The sequence below is a fragment of the Arvicanthis niloticus genome, chromosome 15 (assembly GCF_011762505.2).
Source record: "Arvicanthis niloticus isolate mArvNil1 chromosome 15, mArvNil1.pat.X, whole genome shotgun sequence".
Lineage (NCBI taxonomy): Eukaryota > Metazoa > Chordata > Mammalia > Rodentia > Muridae > Arvicanthis > Arvicanthis niloticus.
This window is the reverse complement of record NC_047672.1, coordinates 71,668,469-71,684,434: the sequence shown is the minus strand read 5'-3', so window position 1 is coordinate 71,684,434 and position 15,966 is coordinate 71,668,469. Positions and strand designations below refer to the sequence as shown.

The following is a 15,966-nucleotide window of genomic DNA, read 5'->3' as shown; positions in this document are numbered from 1 at the left end:
ATTAGTCCCAGCACTTGGGAGGCAGAGACATGCAGATCTCTGAGTTCGACGGCAGTCTGGTCTACAGAGTGAGTTCCAGATAGCCAGGGCTACACAGAGAGAAACCCTGTCTTGAAAAATTGAAAATAAAAAAAACAAACAAACAAAACTCCAAAAGCTAAGAGACTTCCCCCCACCCCCGGACAGACTGTTAATAGTAGGGAAAAATTTAAATTTAGGTAACATCTTTTTCCACTGGGTCTGTGCATCTGTATGAGTTGAGTGTGTGTGTGTGTGTGTGTGTGTGTGTGTGTGTGTGTGTGTGTGTGTTATACATAAGCTTCTAGTGATCCAGGGATGCACTTGTATCCACTTTGGCAACACTGGGGTCATAGAAGTGTGGCACCACACCTGGCTTTTCTGTAGGTGCAGGGGACCTGAAGGTAGGTCCTCATGCTCACTATGTAGCTCTGGCTAAATAGTGAGACAATGTCTCAAAAAACAAGACAAAATAAAACAAAATTAAAACAAATAAACAAATAGAAAGCACAAAAAACCTAAAATAAAAAGATAAAAAGGTAAATGTTAGAAAACTGAATACAGACCTTCCAACCTGATACGTCGGAACAGCTGTGGTCCCAAATCTCTGCATGCCGTAGTAGTTGATGAAGCCAGTCTCTTTTAGAGACTGCATGGCTTGCTGCACTTGCTCATCAGTTCCTGTTATATTCCTGCAGAGACCCAAATTACCAAGGAAAGAAACGGATAGCCAAACACATTATATGGTGCACATTATAAGCTTCTACATTTCATCTTTTATCTCCCTCCTGAGGACTTTATTGGTTCATTAATGTGATAATATAAATTTACAATTTTTGAGACAGGTGTTTCTCTATGTAGCCCTGGCTGTCCTGGAATTTGCTTTGTATACCAGGCTGGCCTCGAATCCACTTGAATTCCACTGCCTCTGTGCTTTAAATCTTAGTGCTGGGGTAGAAGGTATGCACCACCATCGTCCAGCTCGTTTCAATCAGCTTTAAATACCAATTATTATAGCATGAAGCCCATGTGCAATGTGGTGCAGCATCTACCACTATGTAGTTCCCAAATGTCTGCACTGTCTCCAAATTCACTCATTCATTCACTCACTCATTTTGCACACTCCTGCTATACATGGAGGCCCTGGTCAATCCATGTAGACCAGGCTGACGCTGAAGGCATTGTGATTTCCTCCCTCTACCTCCTGAGTGCTGGGATTACAGGCATGTGCAACAATGCCTGATCCCAAAGTGAAACTTATACCAACAATTAACTCTCTACCAAAGCAAGAGCTAATCTTTCTACGAACGTGTTTATTCTAGGCACCTCATACAAATCAAATCACAGACTCTATCTTTCAGTCGGTATCTGAAGGACACAATGTTTCTGAAGGCCATGGGAAGCTTTTCAGGGAGGGACAAAGGCCATTTATCAGGAAAAATACTACACAGTATTTGTTCCTCACACCTACAGGCCTTGCTCTCCTCGCCTTTCTAGCTGACCCAGGTACCACGTACCCAATTAGCACATGTGCAGACAGACTGACTCCTGGAGCCCTGATACCAGCCCTACTCTGTACTCCTATCGAAGCCCCGGCTCTGCACTCCTCCCACCCCATCCCTGCCACAGGTCTGCACGCCCACTGCTGTACTTTACCTGAGAACAACAGTGAAGTGGTTTCCTTGAAGCTCTCCTAACTTCAGAGGGGTTTTCTGATAGCTGAAGTTCCCGAGCTTAAAGTTCATCAGGCACTTATTCAAGTGGGCAAGTCTTTGTGCACTTATCCTTTAAAGAAAAAAGGAGCAGAGGAAGGAGGAGCATGAGTTCCTACAGACTAGGGCACACCAGGGCTGTGACTGCAGGGAGCCCGGCAGGAGGTAGCTTGGCACAGCTTCCCTTTCCCACTGGATTATCCCCATGCATAGCAGCGGTATGGGATGGATGAGGCTTTAACACCAAGGAGAACACGGAAGTAAATTGTGGAGGTGTCTACTCTCTGTGGGTAGGAGATGGCAAAGCTTCCGGTGCTGGTGGACAGCAATCCACATAACTGTAGAGAATGGTCTCTAACTGAAGATTAGCCAACTGGGCTAGTAAGAAAAATGCTGCAAACTCTTAACCAAAAAACAACCTTGAAAATACAAAAACATGGAGAAGAAACTTCATTGGTTCCTCCCTGGAAAAGCACCAGATCTTTGTATTTCCTCATCCTTTTAAAAGCACACTGAAGATATGTATAGCTAGACTCATACAGCTGCACACCCTGCTGTTTTATACAGTTTCCCATGCTGTTAGAGTTGTCTCATTAGAAAGTCCTTTGTCTTCCTCGACAGAAAATCTACACAGAAAAGCAAATAGCACACTGAAAAGTCTTGTTCTTTCTTTACCCCATAACCTTCCTCACTGGCTGCTGTTAACAGGTTTTTTCTTTAGTTTATTTTTAATTATGTATATGCACGCATGTGTGTATGTGAATAAGTACAGGTGTTCCCGGAGGTCAGTCACTGGATACCCCTAGACCCGGAGTTACAGAAGGCCATACACTGCCCAGTGTGGGTGCTAGGAACCAAACTCAGGTCCGCTGTAAGAGCAGCAAGCACTCTTTACTGCTAAACTATCTCTAGCCTCCTGCCTGGGTAGCTTTGAAATAAGATTAATATTAACATAACAAATATATAAATATATAAATAACAAAAGATGTTTATTTCAGAGGGCTTCATGTTTTTGATATATAAAAATTTTGAAAATGCTAAACTTTATATTTTTATTAAAACAAAACGAAAACCATAGTCAGGGCTGAAGAGATGGCTGAGTGGTTAAGAGCACCTGCTATTCTTCCAGAGGACCTGGGTTTGATTCTTAGCACCCACACGGAACCTCAGTTCCAGACCCAATGTTCTCTTCTGATGTCCGCAGGCACCAAGCCTGTGCACACATAGGCAGAATAATCGCACATAAAATAAGACAAACAAAACAAAACAACACAACACCACCACCACCAAAGCCAAAAGCCCCTGTAAGGGCTATAAAAAGGCCATCCTGGTCAGCCTAGGGCCAGTCTCACGTCAGCCAAGGTTACACAATGAGACTCTGCCTAATAAACAAACAACACCCCAAACCCTCAAAATACAATATACAGATCAAAGGTGCTCGCTTGCCAGTGTTTTCACCCCTGTGCCAGTCACTTGACATCACCACCTTGAAGGGTTTCCATGTGTATCTTTGGATTAACCCGAGTACAAATGGCATCCTTAGGTCCATCTAGGCTCCAAGAATCCAATTTATTTATCTATTAATTGTTTTTAAGTTTGTATCATGGACTGGTTGTTTCCAGTTTTCAATTATTAGAAACAAGGCAACATAATACACCTCAGTGCCTAAGAGCGGGGTTTTAATTTGTCCATTGTCTATGAAGTGACAGCTACTCTGTCAAATGGCAGAGTCTAGGGGGTGAGCCTGGCTTGAGTCTGCCAGTAGCTTCCAACATATTTGTATCTGTGTGTACATTTATGTGTGTGTGTGTGTGTACATTTGTGTATGTATATACACATTTAGAATTCCCCTTCACAGGGCTGCAGGTGTGGCTCAGAACTTGCTGCTCTTCCGGGATCAAAGATGCTTGAGGATCTCAGCACCCACACCAGGCTACTTACAAATACTTGCAACTCTAGCTCTAGGGGATCTGATGCCCTCTTCTGGCTGCTGAAGGTGCCCCACACAGGGCACACACACAAATTAAAATAAAACTTAAAAAAAAGTTCACCTGGGAGTGGAGAGATGGCCAATGGTTAAGGGCGATTGTTGCTCTTGCAGGAGACCCAGGCTCGATCCTCAGCACTCACACTGTGGCTCACAACCATCTGTACCTTCATTTCCAGAAGATTTGACCCCTCTTTTGACTTCCATGGGCACCAGGCATACACACAGTGCACATACACAGAGGTTAGTAAACCATTCATACACATACAAATAAAACACAGCTTAAAAAAATTATCTATATAGTATCTGAGCTTTGGAATTCACGCTATTTCAGTACTAGGTGAAGCAGTAGGGCCTCACACAAACCAGGGCAAGCTTGAGCAGGGGAGCAAGGGGGTTCCAGCTGCCAAGTTGCGGCAGGCCCTTGAATTGTGTGGAGGGAGGATGCTGAAAGTCGAAAAGGACCCACAAGAGCAGAGGCTCCGCATAAACAGAGTGAGGACCTGATGGAGCTCTGTAGTCAGCAGACACTGCCAGAGAAAGAACAGTGTTTCAGAGGAGGAACAGAATGAATACATAAAATAAAAATAAGCAACAGCAACCGACAGGGGCAAAAAAGAACCACGCTGCGAGCCTGGCTATCCCGTGACTTTGGAAGACGGCTTCTTACTAGTGCCAGGAAAGAGCCTGATGGTTGTCTTTTTCTTCTTTTTCTTTCTTTGCTAAGACAGGGTCTCACTATGAAGCCTTGCTGTCTGGAATTCCCTACGTAGATCAGGTTGGTCTGGAGATCTGCCTGCCTCTGCCTCCTGAGAGAGCGTGTGGTTCAAGGTGAGTGCCCAGCCTTGTCCTTTTCTAAAAACATAAAACTCCGCCTCTTAGCTGTTTTCAGAATGTACTCACAATGTGTGCAGTGTTTCCACCACCTGAGAAAGAAATCCCAGCCAGGCAGCACTGGCTCCACGGCCTCTAACCTTCCCTGTGACTGTTAATATTCTTTTTGTGTACAGATTTCCCCATTTTGGACATTTCATGTAAATGGAAAAGAAATCATCAAATAATGATTTCTTTTTTAAATGCCTGACTACTTAGTGTAATATTTTATTGTTTTAAATGTCAGGGTCACCCTGGGCAGCCCAGGTGGGCTTCAAACTTGCTATTTTCCTGCTTCACTCTACAGAATGGTAGAATTCCTGGCCTGGGACAATGTCCCCAACGATGCAACAATCTTAAGCTTATTATGCTGTAAGATATACTGGTATCTCACTCTTTTTTTTATAGCCGAATAACATCCTCTTCCCCAACACACAATGGATTCATGCAGCAAAAGCTCAGAGCTATATTTAGTTCTTAAAGGTAAAGGTGCTCACTGGAAACACTTCACCAATTCTGGGGAGTGCAGAGCAAGCACTTTTGGTTGTAAATTCATGTGTGACAATCTTGTTTTTAAGCTGACCTTAAACTTTAACTGACCTGTTATACAGAACCCTTTAGTAAAACAGCCCAAGAAATACTGGCCCAAGCTCAGACAGGAGCAGGCAAGAAAGGAAGCAAGTCACTCTGAACATGGCAGTTTGAGATTACAAAGTTTATTAGAGGTGAAATTACGAGGTAGATCAGAGTTGCAAGAAGCTGGAAAGAAAAGTTGCTTATCCCAGGACTGATCAACCCCCGTGCGGCAGAACAGGCTCATCCTGTTCACCAGTGCTCATGGAAAAGGCCGACTGACCCCACGTGGGTCCATTAAGCAAGTGCAGGGTGTAGCCTGTATCCTTGAGATAAGTGCAACATGCTTTCAAGAGGCCAGCATTTACAAGTCTAGTACAGCTCCTCATGTGCTTTTTGTTTGTTTCTTTTTCTAGACAGGGTTTCTCTGTGTAGCCCTGGCTGTCCTCGAACTCTGTAGACCAGGCTGGCCTCAACCTCTGTAGACCAGGCTGGCCTTGAACTCAGAAATCCCCCTGCCTCTGCCTCCCAAGTGCATGCGCCACTACTGCCTCAAGTGCTTTCTAAAGGCCAGCATTTAGATGTTGATTGTAGTTTCTCGAAAAGTCAACAGAAAAGTCAACAGGGAAATGCAAACAGGCTCTGAGGACAGAGCAGTGCCTTCATCAAACCCTGGCTGAGGAAGGGAGTTCAGTGCCCAGTTTAAAAGTTATTATTGTTTCCTCAACCTAGAACTCACCTTGCATGTAATTTAAATGGCGTAAAAGCAAAAAAAAGAAGAGGAGGGATGGGATAAGGGATTAATGGAGGCGGGGGATGGGGAAAGGGGATAACATCTGAAATGTAAATAAATAAAGTATCGAATAAAAAAATGCAAAAAAATTATTATTGTTAATTTTTTGGTTTTTCAAGACAAGGTTTTTTTGTATATCCTTGGCTGTACTGGAACTTGTTCTGTGGACAAGGCTGACCTTGTCCACAGAACATGGCTCTGCCTGCCTCTGCCTTCCATGTGCTAGGATTAAAAACGCCTGGCTTAAAAGTTATTATGTTTTTAATCCCCAAATTAGCAACGCCTCTCTTCTGCCCCCATTCCAAACAAAGCATCTTCATTCATACCCAGTAAACGTGATGGAGAGGTACTCCTATGACAATGTGCCGCTGCTGCAGGTCAAGGAAGACAGGGACTAGGGTACATAGCAGGCTGGACCCTTGCTCCTTCCCTTTCCCGCCCTTTCTCTTCCCTTCCCTTCCTTAATAGTCTGAATCCACTTTGGCTGTGTTCCCATCTCCCCGCTTTAGTTTAGCATGCAGCGACTGGCAGAGATTCCTTATGTCCTTGTATAGATGTATATCATTTGAGGCCTTGCACCCTGCTGCATGCCCAATTCTTGCTGAGATTCCAAACCTTCTCAAAATAGGATTTCTTGTCACACACATTTCTACATTCTCTTTTCATTTCCATCTTCTCTCTTAAGATATCTTCCTCCCCTCTCATGATATCATGACATGCCCCCCTTGCATACACACACACCAACACACTTAAAACTGCATATAAAAATATAGGAAGGGGAGATGTGGTATTCTTCTGAGCCTCGGGGATCTTGCTTATCTAACATTCTTCTGCAGCATCTTTTTACCTAAAAATAACGAATGTCCTAGAAGTCTGTCTTTCCTGTGTGGATGTCATGCTTTTTGCATGACTCAAAGTGTAGCATGCATGCTGCTGAAGGGGCACACAGGAAGTTGTATTTCTTACTACAAGCCCACAAAGCTACTCAGAGGGCAGTAATATGTTGTGCGCCACAGGTTTTTCTAATATTGATATATGGTATTTTATTAGTTTGGAGATAACAACCTAAGTCCCCCCCACCCCCAGACCCTGAGAAACACACCTTCTGGAATCAAAACTGTTAGTTCTTACCCAGGGGCAATTCTGCCCCCGGCCCGCCTTCAGGGCATGCTAGACAAGCCTGGAGAGAGGAGCAGGGGCTTGTTATGTGCTTGTCATACGGACAGGACAGAGATCAGAGAGGCCGCTAAATATCTCACAATGAGCAGACCGACCTTCATAGTAAGTCCCGGGCTCGCCCTCAGACTGACTGAAGCTCATCTTGCTCCAGCAGGATCCTACTCATCTGTCTGTCCTGCTCTATAATTACTTCAAAAGCAGGGGCCATCTTTCCATCTGTATATGTACATGCAAAAGCTCTTACTCACTGTTTCCTCGGTGAATATTAAAGGACACATGTTCATATTTAATACACAAGAGAAAGACATACTTAATTCTTTTGACTCTATTGCAAATAGCTTTCTAAATTACTGAAGAAAAAAAAACCCTCAAACCCAAAACAAACAAACAAACAACCCAAACCATGTTTGATAGATTAGGAAACAGAGAGAGATTCAGGGTGAGAAAAATAAAGTAGAAAATAGTATCTACAAAAAAGCAGAAGCTGAGCTAGCAGGCTGCCTCAGCAGGTATAGGCATCTGCTGCCACCTCTGAGTCTCATTCAAAGGAGCCGCAGGGTAGGAAAGAATGGATTTCCTCCTGTGGTCCTTAACTTCCACAAATGTGCTACTGTGCGCATACATACATACATACATATGCCCACATAGAAAAATAAATATGTCTATGCGACTTTAAAGGCAGAGAGACAATATAAAGCTGAAAGTGGGAAGTTTGGTAAAGCAGAGCTAAGGCTGAGCCTGTCAGCCTGGACAGGCACTGGGGAGGGTGCTCCACTTACTTGAGAACAGCAATCTCCTGGACTGTGATAGCCCTTTTGTCTTTGGTTCCCATATAGGAAAATATGTTTGGTTTTACCCTGATGAGACAGAAACAAAGCAATGTGAAGTCACATACCATAACCAAAGCACATTTCTAATAACTTAAGTCTTAAAATACATACACTAACACATTAAGAGAATAAGGAGAAAAACCCAGAGGAGGCTGGACTCCCAGGAGTTCTAATACACCCAGGAGTGTAGGATGCTGAAGGAGCATGGTGGCTGCCAGAGCAACAGGTGAGACATGCTGATGCCGGGACAAACTTGGATGCTGATCTGTGAGCTTGCTGAGTGCCCTGACAAGGGTGGCTGGGAAGCTGTATTGGACATATGTTCCTGACCCACCATTGCTTACCTATACCCCTGATGGGACAAGCTGCCTTGACTCAAGATTTTAGACCTTGTGGAACAGAGAATCAAAAAGAGAAGTTATAATGACTCTTGTATTGTTCTTAAATGTGACCAGTTATTCGGACTCAATCATGGACTGGTCTAGAAATCAATCCAATATTGGATATAACCGTCTTCAGTTGGAAGTCTGGTTCTGGACATTCTCAGAGACATATTTGGAAGCTAGCTACGGTTATGTTATGTTAGCAAGAGATAAAGTTGGGGCAGAATCTGGATTTCAAACAGGTGTTAACACATGTGTTAAGGCTTTTAATTGTAAGTTAAAATTACTTTAGTTTCTTCTACAGTATTTAATGTAACTTGTTTTGATTGTATACCTTCTAATTGTTTTAGTGTTTTGAAATCTGGCATGTCAGTTACAGAGGCCTATCAACCTCTGAGTATCACGGAACCTTGGTATTCTAAAAATATCTTGCAAGGACTGGAAGAAATGAGCAGAAGCAAGAGGGGAGTGGGCTTGATTATTGCTGGTATAACAGCTTTAATTACATTCATTGCTAGCACCACTGCTTCAGCAATTGCTTTGACACAAGAAGTTAAGATAGTTACCTTTGTTAATCATTTAGCAAAAAATGTTACTATGTGTTGAATGTACAAGAGGATTTAGATAGGCATTTGGAAGAACGGATTGATGCTTTATCCTATTCAAATTATTGGAAGGAAGTTCAGAACTTAAGAGTAAGGAGCCATCTGGAGTGTCATGCCAAATACCACTGGATTCACGTTAGTTGTAAAATTTACAGTGGTAGTCATTTTTTTTTTTTTTTTTTTTTTTTTGGTTTTTCGAGACAGGGTTTCTCTGTGTAGCCCTGGCTGTCCTGGAACTCACTCTGTAGACCAGGCTGGCCTTAAACTCAGAAATCTGCCTGCCTCTGCCTCCCGAGTGCTGGGATTAAAGGCGTGCACCACCACTGCCCGGCTAGTGGTAGTCATTATAATTAGGAAAAAGTTTAGACACTTGGAGTGTTAACACCTCTCTGGATGTTTTAACTTTACATAGTGAGCTTATGAATTTCAACCCTCTGCTGAGCATTGATGTGGTAGATACTGCTGATAAAATTACCCATGGCTTGAGGTCAGTATTTCTATTTTGGTCAACCTTCAAGACTGGCATATATAGCTTGATCGTGCTAGCCCTTTTTGTCCTGGGAATACTTTTATTCCTGCCCATCATGTTAAAGCTTGTCTTTAACAACATCAACATGTTGGCAGCCAAAGTACATGGCTTGAACCTGAAAATGAACCCCCAGACAGAGTTATTAAATTAACAGGCTGGCAAGCCAAGGATGGGTAAGATTCTGTACAGAAACTTGCCAACCTAAGACAGAAGTGCATTGCTTTTGATAATGCATATTCTATGATGGGCAAGAAAAGCATTCTTGTCAGAATGACCTAAGACTGGGCCAGTCTTTTTATTAAATAACAAAAGGGGGAGAGGCAGAGAGCTTTGGGGGCTGCCTGGCAAGAATCTGACATGGGCCAAGGACAAGGAAGTGGGCTGCTTGGCAGGAATATGACATTAGGCTACAGCAAAGAAGTAATTTCAGGCAGGAATCTAAATCTTGGTCTAGAACAAAGAAGTAATTTCATACAGAAATCTAAATTTTAGGCTAGAATAAAGAAGTGGCTTCAGACATGAAAATGACTTTGGGCTAGGACAAGGAAGTTGGCTCAGATATTTTGGTCATCCTGATAAGCCCTTAGAAACAGTGATCATGAGAATGTTCACGGAATTTTGTTTATTACTTTGCTTGTTCTTTGACTATTTGTGTTTATTGTCTTGCATGTTCCTTGACTATTTGCCTCTATTGTATTGCTAGTTCCTCAACCTAGAACTGACCTCAATACTTGCATGTAATTAAAATGGTATAAAAGCAAAAAGGGGGAGGGGGGATAGGATAGGGGGTTCTAGGGAGGGGACAGGGGATGACATCTGAAATGTAAATAAATAAAATACCCAATAAAAAAAGGATTTTAGAATAAAAAAAAAAAATCAACATTTTCACATTGTATTTTACAGAATATACCACTACCCCCCCCCCAAAAAAAAAGAATAAGGAGAAACTTTATTGAGGAAAATACAAATAAACGTGCAAATTAAAGCAGCAAGAAGCTGCCTTCTTAGCAGGGTTTGATTCAGAGCCTCTGTGCCTATCAGAGAATGAACTGGTGTTCAGAATGAGGTAACCAGGAAAAAAAAAAAATACACACAAGTTGCACTCCTCCGTAGTCAGAAACAATTTGTTAAGTTACATAAAACTATGACAGTAAAGGGGGAGAACATTCTAGAGGTGTAATGTAACTCTGTAAACATTTTATAGCTTTAGTTTTCAAGATGTTATAGTAATGTGATTTTTACCTTAAATATAATCTATAACTCAATATTTAAATTTACAGTAATATGATTTTTACCTTAAATATAATCTATAACTCTATATTTAAAACACCAAGGGCTAAAACAGGGATCTGTATAGTTCTGATATGAAGATTAAAAAAAAGTTCCTTAGCAGAGTATTTGCTTACTCCCAGAAGCACAACTGTCCATCCCAGAGGAACTATTTCCACCTGTCTACATCATTAGAAGGGCCATCACTCTCCAAACACAAGGCTCTGGTGAGAAGCCACAGACTCTTTTCAGGAAGTTAGTAAAAAAAAACCTGAAATGTTATTTAATTAGGTACAGTATTCAGGGCTGACCTGCACTCTCCTCAGACTCCAAGAGGCCGTGACTCCCACCATCTCAGAGTCTCAAGGCCTTTAAAGAGATGACCAGGTTACAATGTGGCTTCTAGGGTAGATTCTACATAGGGTTCTAGGACAGACAGGGCTAGTGACCATGCCTGAACATACAAATATAAACAAAATCAAAAAAAGAAAGAAAAACATAAAAGAAAAAAAAACCCTATATACTCTGATCCTGAAGCCTGCGGCTTCTGGGACTGTGGTAGAACCATGTCTGATCCTGAAACCTGTGGCTTCTGGGACTGTGGTAGAACCATGACTGATCTCTGCTGTCTAAGATACTTGGTATTTTGTGATGGCTGTTCTGGAAAACACATACCCTGTATACACATACCCTGTATAGCCATTGGACCTTTTTCATCTTGAATTACTAGCATGGGGATTAAAAAGTTGATTGCTGTACTTCCCAGAACATTACCATTAAGAAGATCATTTGTCATTTACTGATCTCTGATTCCTGTTCTTTTCCTTGCACTCTCACAGAAAGACAGAATACACCCCTTCCTTACCACTCTGTGTAAGAACAAGAACAAGACACTAACCGCAGGTACTTGGATAAGACATTGATGGCATCCATGGTGTCTTTGTTTTCCTTGTAGAGAACAAAGTGGCAGTAACTTCCCCGGGATTTTGGCCAAGAATGTTTTCTTGGATCTTAAAAACAAACAACAAAAAAAGTTTAAATATCATATATACATACCGTAAAAACTCTCTCTGACTTGGGATAGCCTAATTGTTAGAACCGTTCTTTTAACTGAATATTTCAATCATGCTACAATCTGGAAACATGTCTTAAACAATGCAAGATTTAGATTTAAACTACTTAGAGTAAAAAAATCAGGACTCAGAGAAAACTAAACTACAATTTGCAGGCACTGCAAGTATTCATGAATACTATCCAACAGAGGAGAGCTGGTTGTTCAGGAGTGTATCTAGTTTCAATGGCATAAAACTCTAAGAAAGAAAACTTATAAAAAAGGATTTTGCATAATCAACTAGAAAGAATCCCTTGGTTTTGAAATTTTTTTCTTTGTCCTTAAACAAGTCTTTTCACACAAACTTAGAAATCTTTTATGTTCAGATGCAGAAGACATTCCTGGTACAGAAGTTAATGGAACATCTGGCTTTGTCAAGCAAAAACACTTTTTGGTAGCAGGTTAGTGATTTCATCTACATTGTAAAGAACCATCAACAAGTATAGACAAGTAGTAACCCACCTCAGAAAAGCACCACAGTATGTATAGATGCAGAGAAAAATCAGCTTCCTTCTTGATGATTATGAGTCATGTATAGAAACATTCTGTATATTCATGTATAGAAAAGTATTAAAAATACTATAAGGACCTCTTCAGCTCTTTGAGTGAACTTCTCACAATTTCCATAGGGTTTTGTGAATGGAAATATCTTTTTCATTCTTCTTCTAGCTCACTACCCTTAAGACAAGTTGTCTGCACTCAGCCCTTATGACAACACTGGCACTTCACCTGTCTACAGGAAACACCAACCACTCTTACCTGCCGCAGCTCTGACCTCTGTCCGAATGCACAGCATAAAGAGCAGAAGAGAGCAATGTTTAATTTATAGTACTGTTAGCATGCTTTAGAGGTGAGCATGCACATGATCGCATGGTGACGGTAGACTGAAGACTCCACAGCACCTAACAGTTCTGTGCTAGTCAATAGCAGCTCAGACTTTCAGTGGAATGTGGTAGAGGCAAATACTAAACAACCAGGAAACCCCTCTAGGCACAGCCTTCCTGTCTCAGTCGCTTCACGATGAGCATGCTAGTCCATCCGCCAAGCTGTGCTGTCTGCAGCCATTGGATATAGCAAGTCCTCAAGTCTATATATTTAATGACTTTTTCTATGGATTTTTTTCCCCATAAGTACAGAAAGCAATGTCTGAAATGCTGTGTAATGAGAAGCTGCTGCTTTGCTACATGCTGTTGTGTGTTTTATAAATTTGCTGCACTGAAATGTTTAACATCTGGACACTGGGATTATTAATTTTCTATATTCACCAACTTACAGACTCAAGAAATGACTTAAGAGACATGTACAGTGAATGCAAGGTTCTGTCCTTGCTTTAGCAACATATATGTCTATAATAAAAAGCTAAAAACCTGAGAACAGAGCAAACTGTTGTAACCACTGGCTTTTAGTGCAGTCACAGATGAGCGCAGCAGCAATAAACAATGCAGCTGTGAGACTACAAACCCAAATGTCTCCTCCCCTGACAGGACACAGGTGAGTGTTGCTGACAAGCACGCATGTCCTATTAGCTGATCTAAGCACAGACCATGAATTCAAGGGTCTCTGTAACTAACAAACGCAAACATTCACATTCTAGGAATACTCAATATATAAAAGAGTAAACATCTGCACTGGGACTATTCTGAATAGGCAAGAGTCTGTCTTTTGGACTCTATACAAACTCCAGGCTCTGGGAACACTAAACAATGTACACCTAACCCCGAAATCTGAATGGGGTTACAGTGATTTTCCACATTTTTGAGGCACTCTAATTTATAATACATTTGCAAGAATTCTAAGGCCTGCAAAGTGTTTCCTATTTCCACGAGGCTGGTACTACCTCAGGAAGATATGAAGTCCCACTCTAGACCTACACAGAGGGAAACCAATTAACAAGGGAAATGGGGGAAATCATGCCCAGAGGTTCTGTGAATAGGAAGGCAGATGTTGGAAGCCTAGGGAGGGCAACATAATGGGGCAGCATATAGAACCTTTTCTCTGCTTATTTAAGGTCATCTTCATCGAAGCAGCCATATGCCAGCCTTCTGCTTCTCAGTGTCCACTCCACCTGTATGGCTGTCCTTGTGTCTGCACCTGCCCCCTTTTCTAGCCATAAGTCACATTTATGTCTTCTCCTTCCCACATATTTCCCCTTTCTCTTTGTTTTTCTACTGTATTTAACAAGCACTCTCTGTATGCCGCCTCCTGTCTCGGCCTACTGTGTAAAATCTTTTCCAGTCTCGTCCCTCCAATACCACACTAGTTAAGCAAACAGGCATTAGTGGTTTCCTGTGCTGCTCCGAGATGGGCACGCGATGGGCACGGTTCTGAGCCACTATCACGCCACATCTGGAGCCTTTTCCTGGAGCTGATCCAGGGAGTTTCCTTGTGTCTGTGCCTCTCCCTCCTTAGTAGGTAAAGGCCTGCCTGGGAACCATTTACTTCAGAAAGTACACAGAACTTGTATATATCATACAAGTTTTCCCTCCCTGAAGGCAGTAGCCCTTTTGGACTATGTAGCTCAGGTTAGCCATGAATGAGCTCACAGTTCCTTTCTATCTTGAAAGGTCAGATGATACAAGCATGCTACCATGACCAGCCCCAGATCTCTTTTTTAAGTTTGTGGTTAAAAAACAAGTTCTTAAAAGTGGTGGGATGCATATAATTCTAAAATATCAATCTAGTACTTGCTTGTATACTGTTATAACAACTTTATAAAATTTACCATGCTTGAATAGGTAAATCAGTGTGTCTTTTTTGGATTAGGTTACTGGCTGGTTATTTTTGATACTGGGCACGATGATTCGGAAGTTAATGTGTCTATGTTTCAGAATGCACAATTCTACTTGGGAAAAGTTTAATATTGTTAATCTTGGTAGGTGGTGGTGGCAGCACATACCTTTAATTCTACCACTTGGTAAGCAGGTGGATCTCTGAGTCAGGGCCAGCCTGGTCTACAGAGCAAGTTCCAAGACAGTCAGAGATACAGAGAAACCCTGTCTCAAAAAACTAAAAAAAAATTTAAAAAATAAATAAAATTAAAAAATATTATAAATCTAAGTTGGGTGTGGTGGTGGACAGCTATGACTTCAGTACTCAAGAGGCAGAAGTGGGGTTGGAAAGATCAGAAGTTCAAGGTCACTATATGTGAGTTTGAGGTCAACCTGGGCTACATGACACTCCAAGATATATAAATGAAAACAAAAAGGAGTGCTGAAACTTTGCTAAATATCAAATAACCCAGAGATTATACCAGGGCTTGGCAGCGGATGATCTCCAAAACAAATCAAAAGCTTTAAAGATTGCTATATCCAACATCAAAGGGCCCAGGAGAACAGCCACCACCGGCACTGGGCTCTGTTCTCAGGGCCATGGATGATGCCTCCAGATTCCTGTTCTCTCTGATTCCTTGGCGACTTTTACTTCAGGACACTCTCAACTGGGGACAGGAGAACAGGAAGAGAAAAGATGAATGCAGCCTCTCCAGTGACTATCTCAGCCTAAAAATAGCCTTTGTGAGGAGGAAGAATTGGCAGAAGACAGATTTAGCCCACCTCTGTCTAAGCGCCCTTAAGCCCGAGAGGTTCAGGTCTCTGGGCAAACACCAGTCCAATGCACTTCCTTGAAAAGTAAAATATTCTGTTACTCAAATGGGGAGGGGTGCTTCACGTCACATGATGACAAAATCTTATGATTAAAGGATACATGTTCATCTCTGAGTTTGAGACCAGACAGTTTGAGACATGGTGAGTTTGAAGCCAGCCAGAGCTACACAGTAAGACCCTGTCTCAAAAACAAACAAAAAGGTGCCTGTGACACAAGCACAGAAAATCCAGATGGAAACAGAACAAGATGAGACAGTATTAAAGAGAAAGAGGGCAAACTACAAAGGCTACAGACTCCCTCATCCCTGTGCAAAACACAGGCTCTCCTAAGAAATGAAGGTCTCTTTAAAGAGGCAACCAATGACACATAGCTTTATAGCTTGTGCCTGTTGCAATCTGCATCGTCATGACCACACTAGCAGAGTAAGGCCTTACTCTCTGCAGGGTGGCTGCTGACCACATGCTCATCACCTGCAGCCTCCCCGGATGTATCCACGAGAGG

The 15,966-nt window shown here is 42.1% G+C and overlaps 1 protein-coding gene across 1 annotated transcript in view; it reads right to left on the bottom strand.

Moving 5' to 3' along the window:
* Pus7 (pseudouridine synthase 7) overlaps positions 1–15,966 on the bottom strand; it is a 37,958-nt gene that overhangs the window by 11,979 nt on the left and 10,013 nt on the right. The window contains exons 5-9 of the mRNA XM_076913184.1: positions 12,622–12,663; positions 11,650–11,761; positions 7,915–7,992; positions 1,675–1,803; positions 585–710 (exon numbers count right to left, since the gene is read on the bottom strand). Coding sequence (XP_076769299.1) covers positions 585–710; positions 1,675–1,803; positions 7,915–7,992; positions 11,650–11,761; positions 12,622–12,663 — 487 coding nt within the window. The remainder of the gene's footprint in view (positions 1–584; positions 711–1,674; positions 1,804–7,914; positions 7,993–11,649; positions 11,762–12,621; positions 12,664–15,966) is intronic.